We start from the raw sequence: 15,585 nt of genomic DNA, 5'->3' as shown, positions 1-15,585 counted from the left end.
GACCTGATCCTGAAATTAAGTAAAAGGTCCATGAAAAGAAATTTATCAATAGATACTTAGGCATCTTCTTGGACAAACAACAAAATTATGGTGCACATATTGAAAAAATGAGAGAGAGAGAGAGAGAGAGAGAGAGAGAGAGAGAGAGAGAGAGAGAGAGTGCAAGGAACATGATGAACAAAATTATTAGTCTCGCCAGTTACAATTGAAAGCTGCAATGCAAACCATAAGAATGTATCATCATGCTATCTCAACTGTGATCATAGGATACTGTTTCAGTGCTTCGGCCCATATGCTTTTGCTCATGACACCAGCACAAATAATTAACAGAGTGCAATGTGGAATACTTCTTTGGTTGGCGGGAGCTATGGCACTGTGTCAGTTGAGGTACCGCAAGTAATACTTGGAATGTGTCCACTCAGTTTCCAGTTATGGAAAAAGTTGCAATCTATTGGCTGAAGGAAGAAGTGCTGAATTTAATAGGAATACAGGCCACAAAGAAGCAGCAAATTCAAAATCAGATATTCCATCTACAGCAGAAATTATAGAAAGATGCCCAAATAGCGAGGTGCATCTATTGTTCTCAGCCAAATAAAAAACAGACTGGGACTGAAGCATCTAAATCCCCAAAGAGGCCTGACACACTTCTTGACTGGCCACAGCCCCTAAGCTGCTTACTGGCATTGAACTGGTAGAAGACAGGTCTCTGAGTGTGCCTATGGTGATGAAGGTATGCCAGAACATACTATCTGGAGATATCTACTGTATGCTGATACTGATAGGCAGCAACTGAATTGGAACCAAAGACTCAATGTCAAGGAGATATCGTGTTGCGAAAGAAAATAGCAGATCTTGTACAGCACTGCTGACATTACTTCAGGAAATGCTTGGGTAGCACATTAGCACATCAACCAACCACCGTCTACTACACTACGAGAGGTTGTGACAGGAGATCAAGAAACAATGCAACCAAGACAGCTGAGGTCAACAGTGGTGGCAAAAGAACTGGGAACACGATATGCACAGACATCGTAACAACTTAAGAGAGAAACGCAGCTGTGAGCTGTGTCTCACAACCCATGAAATCAGAATCCGGGTTACAGGCTAGCGTATGACTATGCTTGTTACAGGCAACAACAATGCTTTCTTGGTAGAGGGGAATCCTCGTGCCTCACCACCCAAGCAACCAGAACCTGGGTGACATGGGCTAGCGCATGGCTACACTTGTTACAGGCAACAACGATGCTCTCTTGGAACTGGGCAATCACTCCCTGCAACAAGGGAGCCAGCAAACAATGGAAGAGGCAGATTTTTGCCTAAGATTTATGCATGTTACTGCATCATTTGAGGTTAAGATGCAATGTCATGTGATCTAACTCAAACAGAATGTTTGTCTCAGATACAACCACAACACCCTCCAAAAGTACAGGAAACCAGTAGGGCACACCTATTGAATTTTGAACAATGGAGTGTATCTTGGAATCATGTATATTGCACTATTTGTATAAGAAACAATACAGACTGTGTTTAAATTACAGGTAACAGGCTACAATGGAATGGAATACATAAATAAAATAAATAAATGAAAGTCTCTTTCACACTCTGATGGAGACAATTCATGGAACAGCTTTCTACTAAATTTGCATTTCTGTGGGAGAGACAATAAATCATTTCAACTACGTAGTTTCCAAGCTTTTCTGATTCTTATTTTATAATAATATGCATCTAGCACCTAAAAGCTGAATCTAAAAAACGTCTGCTAATGTCAACACATTCTTAAGAATGTAGTTTTCCTGCTCAGTAACAGTAAAAAATACTCAAAGATAGAATAATGTTTCAAGACACACTTAATTTTAATAGACGTTGGTGAACTCAGCCGTGAGCTAAGTAAGGATGGCCACTAACCTCAGGGGCAGACGGGTAAGGCCGTGTCCTACATGAGCGACAGGAGCGAGCGGCAGCACCTGACAGCTTCAGGCGACAACACACAACAGCAGGTGTAATTACAGAAGTGTCCTACGTGAGCGACATCTGTGTCGCTGCCTGTCTCCCGCTGCAACTGGCGATGTTTGAATTCAAACATGTTTGAATCTTGTCGCTGCAGCACGCGCGACAGCCACGTGTTTTCTCGGAAAAGCAGTGGAGCGGCAGCTATGAATTACTTAACATCTGATTTTAAGAAAACTATTAGGTGAAAACATTTGATTCTACCGCAACATATAGCTTGATATCTTTAAACGATACAGGAGTGAATTTATTTTCCTTATTCATCATAGCTACTGTGCTCCACGAAATTGAGTACATAGCTGCACGAAATTTTTTAGAATTTGCAGAGGTAAAATCACATTGTGTAGACTTTCTGTATAGTTCATCTCTTTTCATTCTTGAGGTATTGGTTGTTATATCCACAGACAGGTCATTCGTGGCCCATCCAAACCTTTCCTACGCTTCGAGAATCAAGTGGTCGTAAAAATCGCTGTACCTCATAAAAAGACTCAAGATATCGAAACGACGAATTTTGGACATGACAGCACACAGAAAGCACTATTTTATCATATGATTAACACTCAATACGTTTTTGTAAACGCATGAGCAGAGCAAAAACAAGACTCCCTATAACTTACACCGTGAGGTCTAGTTTGGCATGAAAATATTTAACTGCTTGAAAGTAATCAGGGTAATTAATGAAAACTTAATTAATAAGCTGGGGAAAATTTGAAATATTTAACGAAAAGCTGCTGTAAGTGAAGTGTCAAAAATTTCATCGGTTCAAGACCTAGCTATTTTGCACATAAAAAGATACATTCGTGCAGTATTTACATGTCAAAAAGGCTTCCTTCGAATCAAGTACATTAGGAAGGCAAACCGGGAGTCAGTACGATCGTGCTTTCTGAATAAAACTTGAAATTAAAAAAATGAAAGAAGTCAATCAAATATTTTATGAAATGATTTGTGTAAAAGAAATAAGCAGATCAGAGAAACATTCTACATGCCTTTTAATGATGCTTGAAATCATGGACAGAAAATGAGGTGCACCAAATTTTTCCCTAATATTTTTTGTTTCATACTTTTAGACAAATCATTACACAAAACGTTTGACTTTCTTTTCAAAAATTTTGTAAGCTTTACTTTTACAGAAAATTTAGAGTAATTGAAATGCTTGGCCTTAACACTGACTGCTGATGAACTACGTTCGGAACATCGAATATCTGTAAAATTTCATGGTTCATTGTAATTTATAAGTAAATGTGTGTGATATGCTGGGATAGGTGTGAAGATCATGTTCTTTGGCAAGACCTTAAAAATATACTTAGCGATGTAGTGTAAACAGTATACATAAAACTTAGTATACAGAATTGTAACAGAGTCAGTAAAAATATAAGAACTGCTCGTTATCGAACCCAGAACCTTTAACAAACACGTAATCACGAACTATATACGCTACCTCTAAACCACAGCTAGCTTTTGTTCAGTGGTATCAATCTGTGTACCTGTTTGTATTTAGCGTAGTTAGTCATGTACTAGTCATTCCTCTGCATTTATTGGTTTTTAAAAGTTCTTGATCATGCAAAAAAACATTCATATTTAATTTATTGATGAGATAGTTGAATGCTCCTCTGCTCATTCACGTGTATTCGAAGAATTTGTCTGGTGATCTTCGTAGTTGATGATATTTACGAAATTCTCCATGGAGATTCCTCCTTTTGTAAATTTCATGCACAGCATTCCTTTTTGCGTTATTTTCTAGAGTAAACCTAATGCTGTAACCTGCTCTCCAGCTACAGTATTCTACAGGTTAGCAACACCGTTTTACAGAAACAGTTGGTTGACTCTAAGCAGCCATCTTGTAGCGCGACATGGTCGCTCCCATGCAGGACACCCAAGATTTTCACCCGATGCTGCTGCTTGTCGCTGGAGTGTCGCGTATCCAGAAGTTACTCGCTGTCGCTCGCTTCTGTTGCTCATGTAGGACACGGGCTAAGTAGCATGGTTACTGCAGTGTTGAAGGATGTGAGGGGTGTGTTTTATTGTTTGTCTTCCAGTGCTGACAACATAGTGGCCTGCGCAATTCCTATTGATCAGCTAATATGGTATAAGTTATGACATGGAAGTACCATGGAGTTGGGAAGAATGAGTGTTACAGAGACACTCATCAAATGCAGCACTTATTTGTAGAAAGGAACATTAAATTAATTCAAGCTGTCATAATACAATGAAGTGCATAGAATAAAAATGACATTCAAAACATTTAGTAAGCATTTGTGATCCTGTAGTATATCGCACTACGCATTTAAATAAAAATACAGTTACTGTTATTAATCAATTAATCATCTGATCATACAGACGACAGAATAGCACTTTCTCAGTTAATTACAGTGTCACAACTTTGGGGTCACTGAGGCTGACAGCAGTCTGGAACGAGAACAGTCAACACGAAATGTTCCAACTGGTGTTGGCTTAAAAATCAATACATCAGGGCCAGCGGCTATTGGAGGCTTACTACAGTTAGTCTATGGGGGGATCATTATGTACTTATTTATGTATGTTGGCAATCTATATTAGGATCGGTACATATTGTGTGGGCCAAGGTGCTTCCCCACAATGTCAGTATTGGCTTTTGAGCAAAAAAGTTTGATGATCACTGCTCTATACCACTGCCAACACAACTACCAGCTGTTGTACAGGAGCCCATCCCTACTGCATGTACACTCAATAAGAATTTTATTCGAGTGACCTCCACCATCAAACAAGTGAAAAATTTAAAAGCTGATGGCTTCTAGTACGGTATATCACTAAATGTTCTGCACAAATTAAGTTGGTTGGCTGATTTGGGGGGGGGGGGGGGGGGGAGGGGGCCAAACAGTGAGGTCATTGGTCCAATCAAGTTAGGGAAGGATGGGGAAGGAAGTTGGCCATGCCCTTTCAAAGGAACCACCCTGGCATTTGCCTGAAGAGATTTAGGGAAATCACTGAAAATCTGAATCAGGATGGCCAGATGCGGGTTTGAACTGTCGTCCTCCCGAATGCAAATCCAGTGTGATAACCACTGTGCCATCTCACATGGTAGAAATTGTTCCTGCACTTAATTAACCCCTCTGACACACAGAGAAAGTGTGAGGAAGATTATTAGTGTCACAAGAACTCTATGCAGAAAAGCATTCCACACATAAGATGTGATATAAATAGCATCATGTGACAAGTTAAAGGTATCTGAATTTTTCCACAGCACCTATCACAGTGAGGAAGATTACATGGCGTAATAATTTTTACATTTAGTACATCAAGCAGAAACATTGTGGATATCATAAACATTTCGTGTTGTTCAATTGTTTGTTCATACATGTCATGCAGAACATTCCGTGTTATTGGATTTCTATTATCTCCTTTCTGTTTTACTGCTTGTCAAAAATTTGTATAATGCGAACTGTACAGACAAAGAAACACTTTGCACTTTGGCAATATACCAATTTTTCCAGAACACATATGTTTTATATTTAAAATGTTTTTTACCCCTCTGCAATTATCTTCATCTCATCCTTCCACCAGGTTTCATTATAATAATTTAATTACTTCAATTGTGGTAGGAACCTCTCTTTCCAAAGTTTTTGAGCTCTCCTTATCTCAAAATAATACTTTCATTGTTCTTTATGCAGAACATACTTTTCTGGTACTTATTGTAAATATGAGATTCACATCATTCTCACTATATATATGACCATGCTTCAAGAAGTGTAATTAAACTCTACACTGCTTTCACATCCTGAAAAATTACTATTTATTGATCTTTCAAAGCTTCAGCTGATGCTCTTTGTCCAAATTCTGTTGGAGAGTATGAAAGCCTCTCATAAATTTGTCAGTTGGCATACAGAAAATACAATAAAGCAATTGTGGGCCTTTTGCTACAGACTTTTTTCTACAAATATTATTATATTTTCCGTTAATTCTCTTTCCTGGGGCTACCATACTGGGAGTCTCATACTTAAGAAAACAACTGTGAAAATGGTTGTCCTATAACACATGAATGCAGTACAAAACGTAAGTATATTAATAAACTTTTTTCTGATTGTGGTCGTGATAATATTCAGCATATGAAGATGACATCTTTTGGCAATTAAGGTTACTAAACAGCACACACAACAATAGTGAATAATACCTAATCTTCCAAAGTACAATTGAAGACTGCGACAATAAACACATCCATATCAGTAACTGTAAAAGGTGGCATCTGCAACAAACCTTATAAAATCTTCCATGTACAAGTTCTGACTTCTTTTTCTTCCTGTTAGTGATTTTCTTGTTTGTGAGTTCAAGGTCCTTATCACAAACTTTTACAGAAACTCCACTCTGAAAGGAGAAAGAAAGGAGAAATGTTATATCCAATTATAACAGAATATGTATTTTGTAAATTGTGAATATTAATACAAGCACATGCATGTGCAACCCCCCCCCCCCCCCCCCCACACACACACACACACCACCATCACAGTAATTGGAAAAACAATAGGTTTGATGTCAAACAATTTACACGTTGTAAGAGAAAACATCCACATTTCTTTCACACGAGGAACACACAGAAACAAAACATGATACACACACTTATCCTTTTTACAGGAGTGAAAGTAATTTTTTATTTTTTATTTTTACCTCCACAGCATGAATACTACTGGATCCACATGCTTTCATTCCCATACTTTAGAAAACACATCACAGTGCTATTCAGGAAAATGCCAGTGCTGTTCTCATGTATAAAATTTCTGGTTTGATTAAAGATAATATTTCCTAGCTCTTGTATTTTCAATTACAAATCTGTTTATACCTCAAATGAATGAATTTACTGGGTCTTTGCCTCTAAATGTTACTAATTTTCTTTGAAAGCAAGAAAGTATGAGGATCATTCATGAAAATGCACTTTGCAACCACGAATATGTATTCTATCAACTAACTATATGAATATTGAAAATCTGAGAACTAGATAATCCATCACAGCATTTGTAAATCTTCTAAGACCTGCATTCCGTTGACAATACTAGAGATGGTATCACAAGTGAGACTAGAAGAACTGGAAAAAAAGGAAACAAATAATCAATTTAGTGTGGAGCATTATGAGGAGTAGAGCACTCAACAAGGGGACACACAAGTGTCCTATATGCAGTCTCCACTACAGATGAATCACACTTTCCTAAAATTCTACCAATAAACCGAAATTGGCCATTCACCTTCCCTACTACAATCCTCCTATGCTCACTCTATTTCACATCGCTTTGCAATGTCATGCATAAATATTTAATCGATGTGACTGTATCGAGCAGCACACTACCAATGCTGTACACCAACATTAGGGGTTCATTTTTCCCACTCATCTGCTATTAACTTACATTTTCTATGTTTAAAGTTACCTTCCATTAATCACACAAACTAGAAATTTTGTCCAAGTCATCTTGTATCCTCTTATAGTAACTCAATGATGACACCTTCCTACAGACAACAGCATTATCAGCATGCAGATCTGACTGCTGCTTACCCTGTCTGCAATATCATTTATGCGTGTACAAAATAACAGCAATCCTATCACACTTCCCTGGGGCACTCCTGATGATACCATTCTCTGCAATAAACACTTGCTGTCGAGAACAACATACTGGGTTCCGTTACTTGAGAAGTCTTCGAGCCACTCACATACCTGAGAACCTGTTCAATATACTTGTACATTCATTGACAGACTGCAGTGTGGTATGGCGTCATATGCTTTACGGCATTGTCTCCTGGCCACATTGTAATGAAGAAGGCCACTACAGTGCGCCGTAACTGCTCACTGAGTCTATATCTCAGCATCATTGTCATAAAGGAGTGTGACTATAATATAAGTTAAATATTTATTTGACACTACCATAGTGAAGCCATAGCCAAAGTCCATAAAATTTTTCTTTTAAAAAAAGGGGTTAAATTAGCGGTTTCAACTAACTACATCGTCATTTTCAAATGTAAAACATCAGTTGGAGAATATATAATGGAATTGTGAACACAATTACAACAACAGTTACGAAAAATAACGAAACCAGGCAACTGAGGCAATGGTGACACAATCAAGTCACCACAAGTTATGCCCATCCAACTGTTGGAAAAGCATAGGCATAGCTCTTAGTTACTTGATTGTGCCACCGTTGCTGCAGTTGCCTGGTTTCATTATTTTACAAAATAGGTGTCAGATGTATGGTCACAATTCCCATTATATATTCTCCAACTGATGTTTTACTTTTGAAAATGACGATTTAGTTCATTGAAACTGGTGATGCTCACTCATAGATACACCCTGTCTTTTCCCAGTCTTTAAACTACCTTGTGCTGTGTGGCCAGCCCCATCTGGCTCTATAGTCATGATGACCACAGACCATGTAATGTCCAGCTTTCTGTGCATGACTGGAAGACCTTTGGCAACATGCTCCACACGTTCATTCATTTCCACCAAGTAGGTAATATGATACGTTATTATTACACCCTAGGGCAGAAAAGGGGAAGAAATTAAATTTTTCTTACATTCACACTAGCACAGCCACAGGTGACACAGGTGCAGAGGTGGTGACATAGCTATGCAGCAACTGGTAAGTCGGTTGCTTACGTGAGCACACATTGCTCCAGCTTGTATTTAGGTTTTGCAGAGTAGTGTATAGTGGTACTGAAAGGAAAATGTCCAGTAAGAACAAAAATGGTTAGTTATGAGAAAATTAAAAAGTAAGTATTTTTTTTATTATTTCAAATGCCAGTATCATATGATATATAGGACTTCAGAAATATTTATAACTAACATCTGAACAAACACTGCCTGAAATAAGTAGTGAAGCACCCAGAAGACATGGTCAAATGCCTATTTAACTTGGTATATGTATGCATCATTGACAGGTATGTATATGATTTGAGTTGCAACTCTGTCACAGGTATAATGATCACCAGATGCATCAATGTTGTTCATGTTTAGTCTTGTTACTTGTCCTGGTAGTAAACATAAGGGGCAAGAACTGTGTCAAATGATGAGCGATCACTGCAAAGAACAAGGAGATGCCATGTATTCAGATCAAACAGTGTTATCAGCACCTGGCAGTTTGAAACAGGCCTTAACGAAGGTCTTCATTTGGCCAGCTGGTTGAATCATGCAATATCTATATTCATCAGGGATTCAGTTGTGACCATAGCTCAAGGTAGGACTGTACGGGAACATGAGGGCAGGCATACTTTGCATCAAGATTGTGGTTGACCATGTTCGACCACAACAAAGGAGGATCATGTACTGTGCAAGAAGCACACCATAACCCCATCACAGCTGCACTTGCTGTCCAAGAACAAATAATGGATTCCCTACAACATTTTGTGTCATCGCACATCACTGGACAGAGATTAGTGGCAACCAGACTAGGGAATTACTGCCCCGTGTGTGTGCTGCTGTTAAGACAAAGACACAAATTGCCAAATTTGGAGTAATGCTGTGACTGGAGAACATGTATTGCTGATGAATGGCATCACATTGAGTTCAGTGAAGAATTGCATTTCTGTGCTACCCCAGATGAGCATTGTTGGCAAGTATGGTGGCAACCTGGAGAGAGGTCTCATTTTTCCAATGTTTTGGTGTTATTTAGCATTAAGGTGCAGAGAGCGATTACGTATGGCTTCAACGCACAGATAGCATTGATTGAGGGAACCCTGATGGCACAACAGTATGTCACAGACATTCTGTGCACTCATCTACATCTACATGGATACTCTGCAAACCACACTTAAGTGCCTGGCAAAGGGTTCATCCAACCACATTAATAATTCTCTATTATTCCAATCTCAAACAGCGCATGGAAAAAACAAAACACCAATATCTTTCCGTGCGAGCTGTGATTTCCCTTATTTCATTATTATGATCACTTCTCCACATGTAGGTCAACGTCAGCAACGTATTTTCACATTCAGAGGAGGAAGTTGGTGATTGAAATTTCGTAAGAAGATTCTGCCACAACGAAAAACACCTTTGTTTTAATGATGTCTAACCCGAATCTGGTACCATGTCTGTGACACTCTCTCCCATATTTTGGGATAATACAAAATGTGCTGCTCTTCTTCGAATTTTCTCAATGTACTCCATTAATCCTATCTGGTATGGATCCCAGACCGTGCAGCAGTACTCCAAAAGAGGAAGGACAAGCATAATGTAGACAGTCTCTTTAGTAGATTTGTTACATTTTCTAAGTGTTCTTTCAATAAAACGCAGTCTTTGGTTTGCCTTCCCCACAACATTTTCTGTGTGTTCTTTCCAATTTAAGTTGTTCATAATTGTAATTCCAAGGTATTTAGTTGAATTAATTGTGGTACCTCTCATGCGACAACATCGTGGTTCCATTTTTCAACAGGATAAAGCTTATCCACATATGGCATGTCTGTCTATGGACTGACGGCATAATACTGAGGTACTCTTGCGGCTAGCAAGATCCCTAGATCTGTCGTTGATAGCACATGTGGGACCAGCTCAGATGTTAACTCCATACTAGTGCCACCACCCACAACATCAAGCACCAGTTACAACAGTTGTGGGCTGACTTGCCTCTCAGGAGAGAATATAACAGCTTTATGACAATTTCCCACAGAATAATTGTATGCGTCTAGGCCAGAAGGGGTGCAACCTCATACTGAGATGTGGGCTCATACTGACAAGTTCTTTGTTCATTTGACTCAATACTGCAATCACTGAAATAACAACATGTACTTTCAACCTGTGAAGTTTCATTTAGTTTCCTCCTTCCCTTCCAAGTGCCTAAAATTTTTTTTATCGTGCAGTGTATGTTCTAGAATGTCTTGATAGTTAACTGCAAGCATTGCATAAAATGTAGTATCACATAGCCTTACTGAAACATACTATGGTGGTACATTTATTGTGGTTGCACTTTACCACACTACATACAGTACAAAACAAATGGATCTTGGTACATAATGTGGTGTCACTGCCAGACACCACACTTGCTACGTGGCAGCCTTTAAATCGGCCATGGTCCATTAGTATACGTCGGACCCGCGTGTCGCCACTGTCAGTGATCGCAGACCGAGCGCCACCACACGGCAGGTCTAGAGAGACGTCCTGGCACTCGCCCAGTTGTACAGCCGACGTTCGACGTTCATAGGAATGGTTCACTGACAATCACGCTCTCATTTGCCGAGACGATAGTTAGCATAGCCTTCAGCTACGTCATTTGCTACGACCTAGCAAGGCGCCGTATTCAATTGATATTTATATTGAAGCATGTACAGTCAAGAGCAATGTACACCAATTATGGATTAAAGTTAAGTATTACATCATCTACGTACTTTATTTGCAATTCTCAAGACATTGTCCTGTTCCAGAACTCACGCCAGTCTGCGTGTAATTAAACGCGTGCATTTCGGCCTCCTCTAGCAACACAGTGTTGGCACTTCTGCCAACACTTCACATAATGCATAGATTTCACTCATGATTGCTCATTTTACAAGCCTGTGATGGGCAACATGGACACCACATTTCCATAAGGAAGAATCCGATAAGGAAAATGTAAATTGTTATTAAATACAAGGTGAAATGATGCTCACATTTCTTCATGAAAATTACAATGCATGCAAAGTAATATGCTACTATTCTATACAGACAACAACCATTGTACAAAATACTGGCTGCAGTGTGTTGTCACATACTTCAAACAGATTCAAATCTGCCTGTAAGCATGGATGGTGGTCCACCTCAACCTCACTGTACAACATGTCATGGTGAGTGCACACGCAATACAACATGTAGACAATAATCCAGATAAAAGGATGCTAAAAGTGGGAAGTGAAACAGATGCAAGTGATATGTCTGTGATACATTTTATTTGCTTGTGCTAACACGAACAACTTTCAAAGTGGTACAGCAACCAAGCAAAGCTGATTTCCACTCACAGACAGAAATTTGCACATAGTTCCTTCACAGATCACTATCATACCACCATTTTTATAGTCTATTTTACTCACAAACAAAGCCAAATTTGGAGAAGATGGCACACACATGGTAAAGATGTTGCTAATCAACAGTGATCTGCGGTGTGGTGTTATCCATGATCACCAGATTGGGCTATGTATGCTATCCTGGTGATTAAACAGAATGGCAGACTTTAATTTCTAGAGGGACAAACTACATACCTGCTGCAAGTGTGCACTAGGAAGTTGTCCGCACCATGTGGTTGATGCATGATGAGTGGCCTACTGCACTTCAGTTTGAATGTATGCCACTGCAACCCTTCAAATGAGAATATTCAATAGCAGCACAAAACTTGGTTCTCTCCATTTTTCAACCACATTTGACAGTGTGACCCATTCAGATGGTTGTCAACAATGAACTGTTGCTGCGCAATGTTGAAATTCTTTATACAATCCTTGGAATAATCAAGCTTACCAACTAGGAAGGAACAATAAAAATGTTCTTTCATGGAAATTGACCAGACTTATCAAGCCACCCTCATATTTTTCTTCTTCTTTTTCCTGTTATCCAACACTGTAGATTGGGCATCAAGGTCAAGTCACTGACATGTGCAGATATGAAAAGTGTAGGGTTCTGGTTCACTACATCAATGTCCTGGGGAGCATATCTATAACTTCTGCACAGTTGTACAACAGGATCCAGTTATCATTGCAGAGCTTCAACAGTCCTTATCAAGGGGTTGCCATAAATCCTTTCCAGTACATTTGAATCATCTGTGATGTGACCACTGTACATCCTATAATAATGTAACGTGTAACTTAGTAAGAATGATGTGTGACTTAAGTTCGAAGAAACAATTTGTCTTGCTTTAATCATGGAAATCATAGTGACCTCCCTCCCCCCCCCCTCCCCGCTAAATAACATTTGTTACAAATGTAGACACAAATGGAATTCTAAACTAATTTACAAGTATTCACAGACACTTATAAAAACAGGTGAACCTAGTTTTTCACAAAAACTGAAGCTGTGGGTGAATTAAAAAATAAGGAAAAGTGGGGCAGGATGAAACTTGCATTGATGTTGATGTGGCAGAAATTAAATTTTTGAGAAGCACACATGGATATAATTTGTTCGATATATGGAAAACTATTGATGTTAGCAAAGAAATAAAAAATTCGGCACAAACGCTGACAGTATTTGCTAAGGCTGATTTGATACGGATTAATAGCAGTTAATTCCTCAAATCAAATGGTTATATTAGAAATGAGAGTGAATAGGCACCAGAACAAGCTGCCATAGTCTCATTTTCCAGGAAAATAAAAATGTAGGAATTGTGGAAAAGGGGGGAGAGGGGGACAGAGTAGGGTGGAGAACAGAAAAAGATGTATCAGATAAGAGACTGGGAACTGAACTCTAATACCTCCAACTTGGGTACAGAAAAAGAAAAATCTAGTTTTTGACCTGTCAGGATAGCCTTACACATTAGCACCCCGCTTTCTGGATTAAGGGGAGCATGGCAGCCACAAACTGAATTCGTCCAGCAGATTAACAAAGAGGGCTGGTGTGCTAGCTGGCCTAAATGTGGTTTTTACACAGTTTTCCATACCTGACTAGGTGAATACCAAATCGGTACTCATGGACCACCTCAGCTACATGATTTGCAAACATTTAGAAAATGTTTGTACACTTTCACATGGATAAACGTAATCACACACAGATGGGACACACGAATTCTGTCCCATAGACCACTCCATTTGCACCATCAACAGAACAGGCTCTGCTAACGGTATACTACACCTTCCACACAGCTGGCAACGGGTTCTACACAATGCTGGTGACTACTTTGAAGGACAGTAACAGGTGCAAACATGTAACTCTTTTGTATAGGTTGTAAATAAATAGTTGCCACTATTTAAGTTCCAACCCTCATATTTATCAAACCACCCTTGTACAGCTTTTCTTCAAAGTTGGTGCCAAATGAAGGTTATCAAAAAACTGAAATATAAAGATGACTGGTGGGGGTCTCCATGAGGTGTTACTACATTTCTATCATGATTTTAATTTTTTTTTTGTTAAGTGTAAAGCAACTTAGTTTAGTTTGTTCCTATTAAACAATAAAAATAAAATAGAACAATAGAAACAAAAAGACTAACACGCTCCTCTCCCTCACACACACACACACACACACACACACACACACACAAAATAAGTTAGGAGAACCATTTGGTCCATTTTATATGATGTAAAGTAAATCAACTGAAATTCTGAAACTTAATAAAAATTTTTGATACTATTAGTGCAAAAGACATTAATTTCACGTTGCAAAATAGTTCAATTACATGATCTTTTTGTAACTTATATCATAGTGAGTATGGTTACTACAGTTCATAAACCAGTCAAGAAGGCTAGGAGAGAGTTTCTGATAGAAAGGGCAGACAAGCAGTTGTTAGCATCTCACTCAGATAATTAACTGACATCATTTAGTTCCAGTATGATGGACATAGAGGAATTATGGCCAAAGTTTAGAGAGACAGTAACTCTCGCTCTGGAGAAGTATGTAGATTACGGAAGGAAAAGACACACTGTGGCTTAAACAACGAAATTCAGAAAATGCTAAGGCAGTAAAGGCTGTTGCACCCTCATAAGAGAACACACAAATGACAACAGGCAAAGGTTTGTAGTGATTCCTGTGTCTGTGAAGCACAGAACCATCACCATCATACAGTAGCGAAAGATCTGGCTGAGAATCCAAGAAAATTCTAGTCCCATGTAAACTTGCTAAACAGGGCTAAAGCTTCCATTCAGTGACTTGTTGACCAGTGTCATGTGGCAGCAGCAGATAGCAAAAGGAAAGCTAAAGCTTTAAATTTCATGTTTAAGGAATCACTCACGAAGATGAATCTTACAAACATACTGTCATTTGATCACCATGCAGACTCCTGTATTGATGATATAGTAACGCATCCTTGACATAGAGAAACAACTGAAATAGTTGAAAATAAAAAAGTTGCCAGGTCCGGATGGAATCCCAATTCAGTTTTATGAAGAGTACTCTATGGAATTGGTCCCTTACTCAGCTTGCATTTATCAGGAATCTCTTGCCAAATGCAAAGTCCCAAATGAGTGGAAAAAAGTGCAGATGACTCCTGTATATAAAAAGGGTAACAGAGCAGATCCACAAAATTACAAACAAATATCCTTAATATCAGTTTGCTGCAGAATTCTTTAACATATTCTGAGTTCAAATATAGCAAATTTATTTGAGACAAAAAAGCTTCTGTCCACAAATCGGCACACTTTTAGAAAGCATCACTCATGCAAAACTCAGTTTGCCCTTTTCTCACATGATACACTGTAAACTATTGATGAAGGGCACTAGGCAGATCCCGTATTTCTACATTTCCTAAAAGTATTTGACACAGTGCCCCACTGCAGTCTGTTAAAGAAGGTACAAGCACATGGAATAGATTAACAGACATCAGAGTGGGTCGAAGACTTCTTAAGTAGTAGAACACAATACGTTGCCCTTGATGGCAAGTGTTCATCAGAGACAACTATATTGTCAGGAATGCCCCAGGGAGGTGTGATGGGTCTGCTATTATTTTTCATATACATCAATAATCAGA

The 15,585-nt window shown here is 38.8% G+C and overlaps 1 protein-coding gene across 3 annotated transcripts in view; it reads right to left on the bottom strand.

Annotated features, from left to right (window-relative positions):
- LOC126248184 (G patch domain-containing protein 4) overlaps positions 1 to 15,585 on the bottom strand; it is a 65,452-nt gene that overhangs the window by 31,775 nt on the left and 18,092 nt on the right. For all 3 annotated transcript variants that reach the window (XM_049948959.1, XM_049948960.1, XM_049948957.1), the window contains exon 3: positions 6,238 to 6,345. In XM_049948959.1, coding sequence (XP_049804916.1) covers positions 6,238 to 6,345 — 108 coding nt within the window. The remainder of the gene's footprint in view (positions 1 to 6,237; positions 6,346 to 15,585) is intronic.

Source organism: Schistocerca nitens, chromosome 3, assembly GCF_023898315.1.
Source record: "Schistocerca nitens isolate TAMUIC-IGC-003100 chromosome 3, iqSchNite1.1, whole genome shotgun sequence".
Taxonomy (NCBI): Eukaryota; Metazoa; Arthropoda; class Insecta; order Orthoptera; family Acrididae; genus Schistocerca; species Schistocerca nitens.
This window is presented reverse-complemented; position numbering and strand designations above follow the sequence as displayed.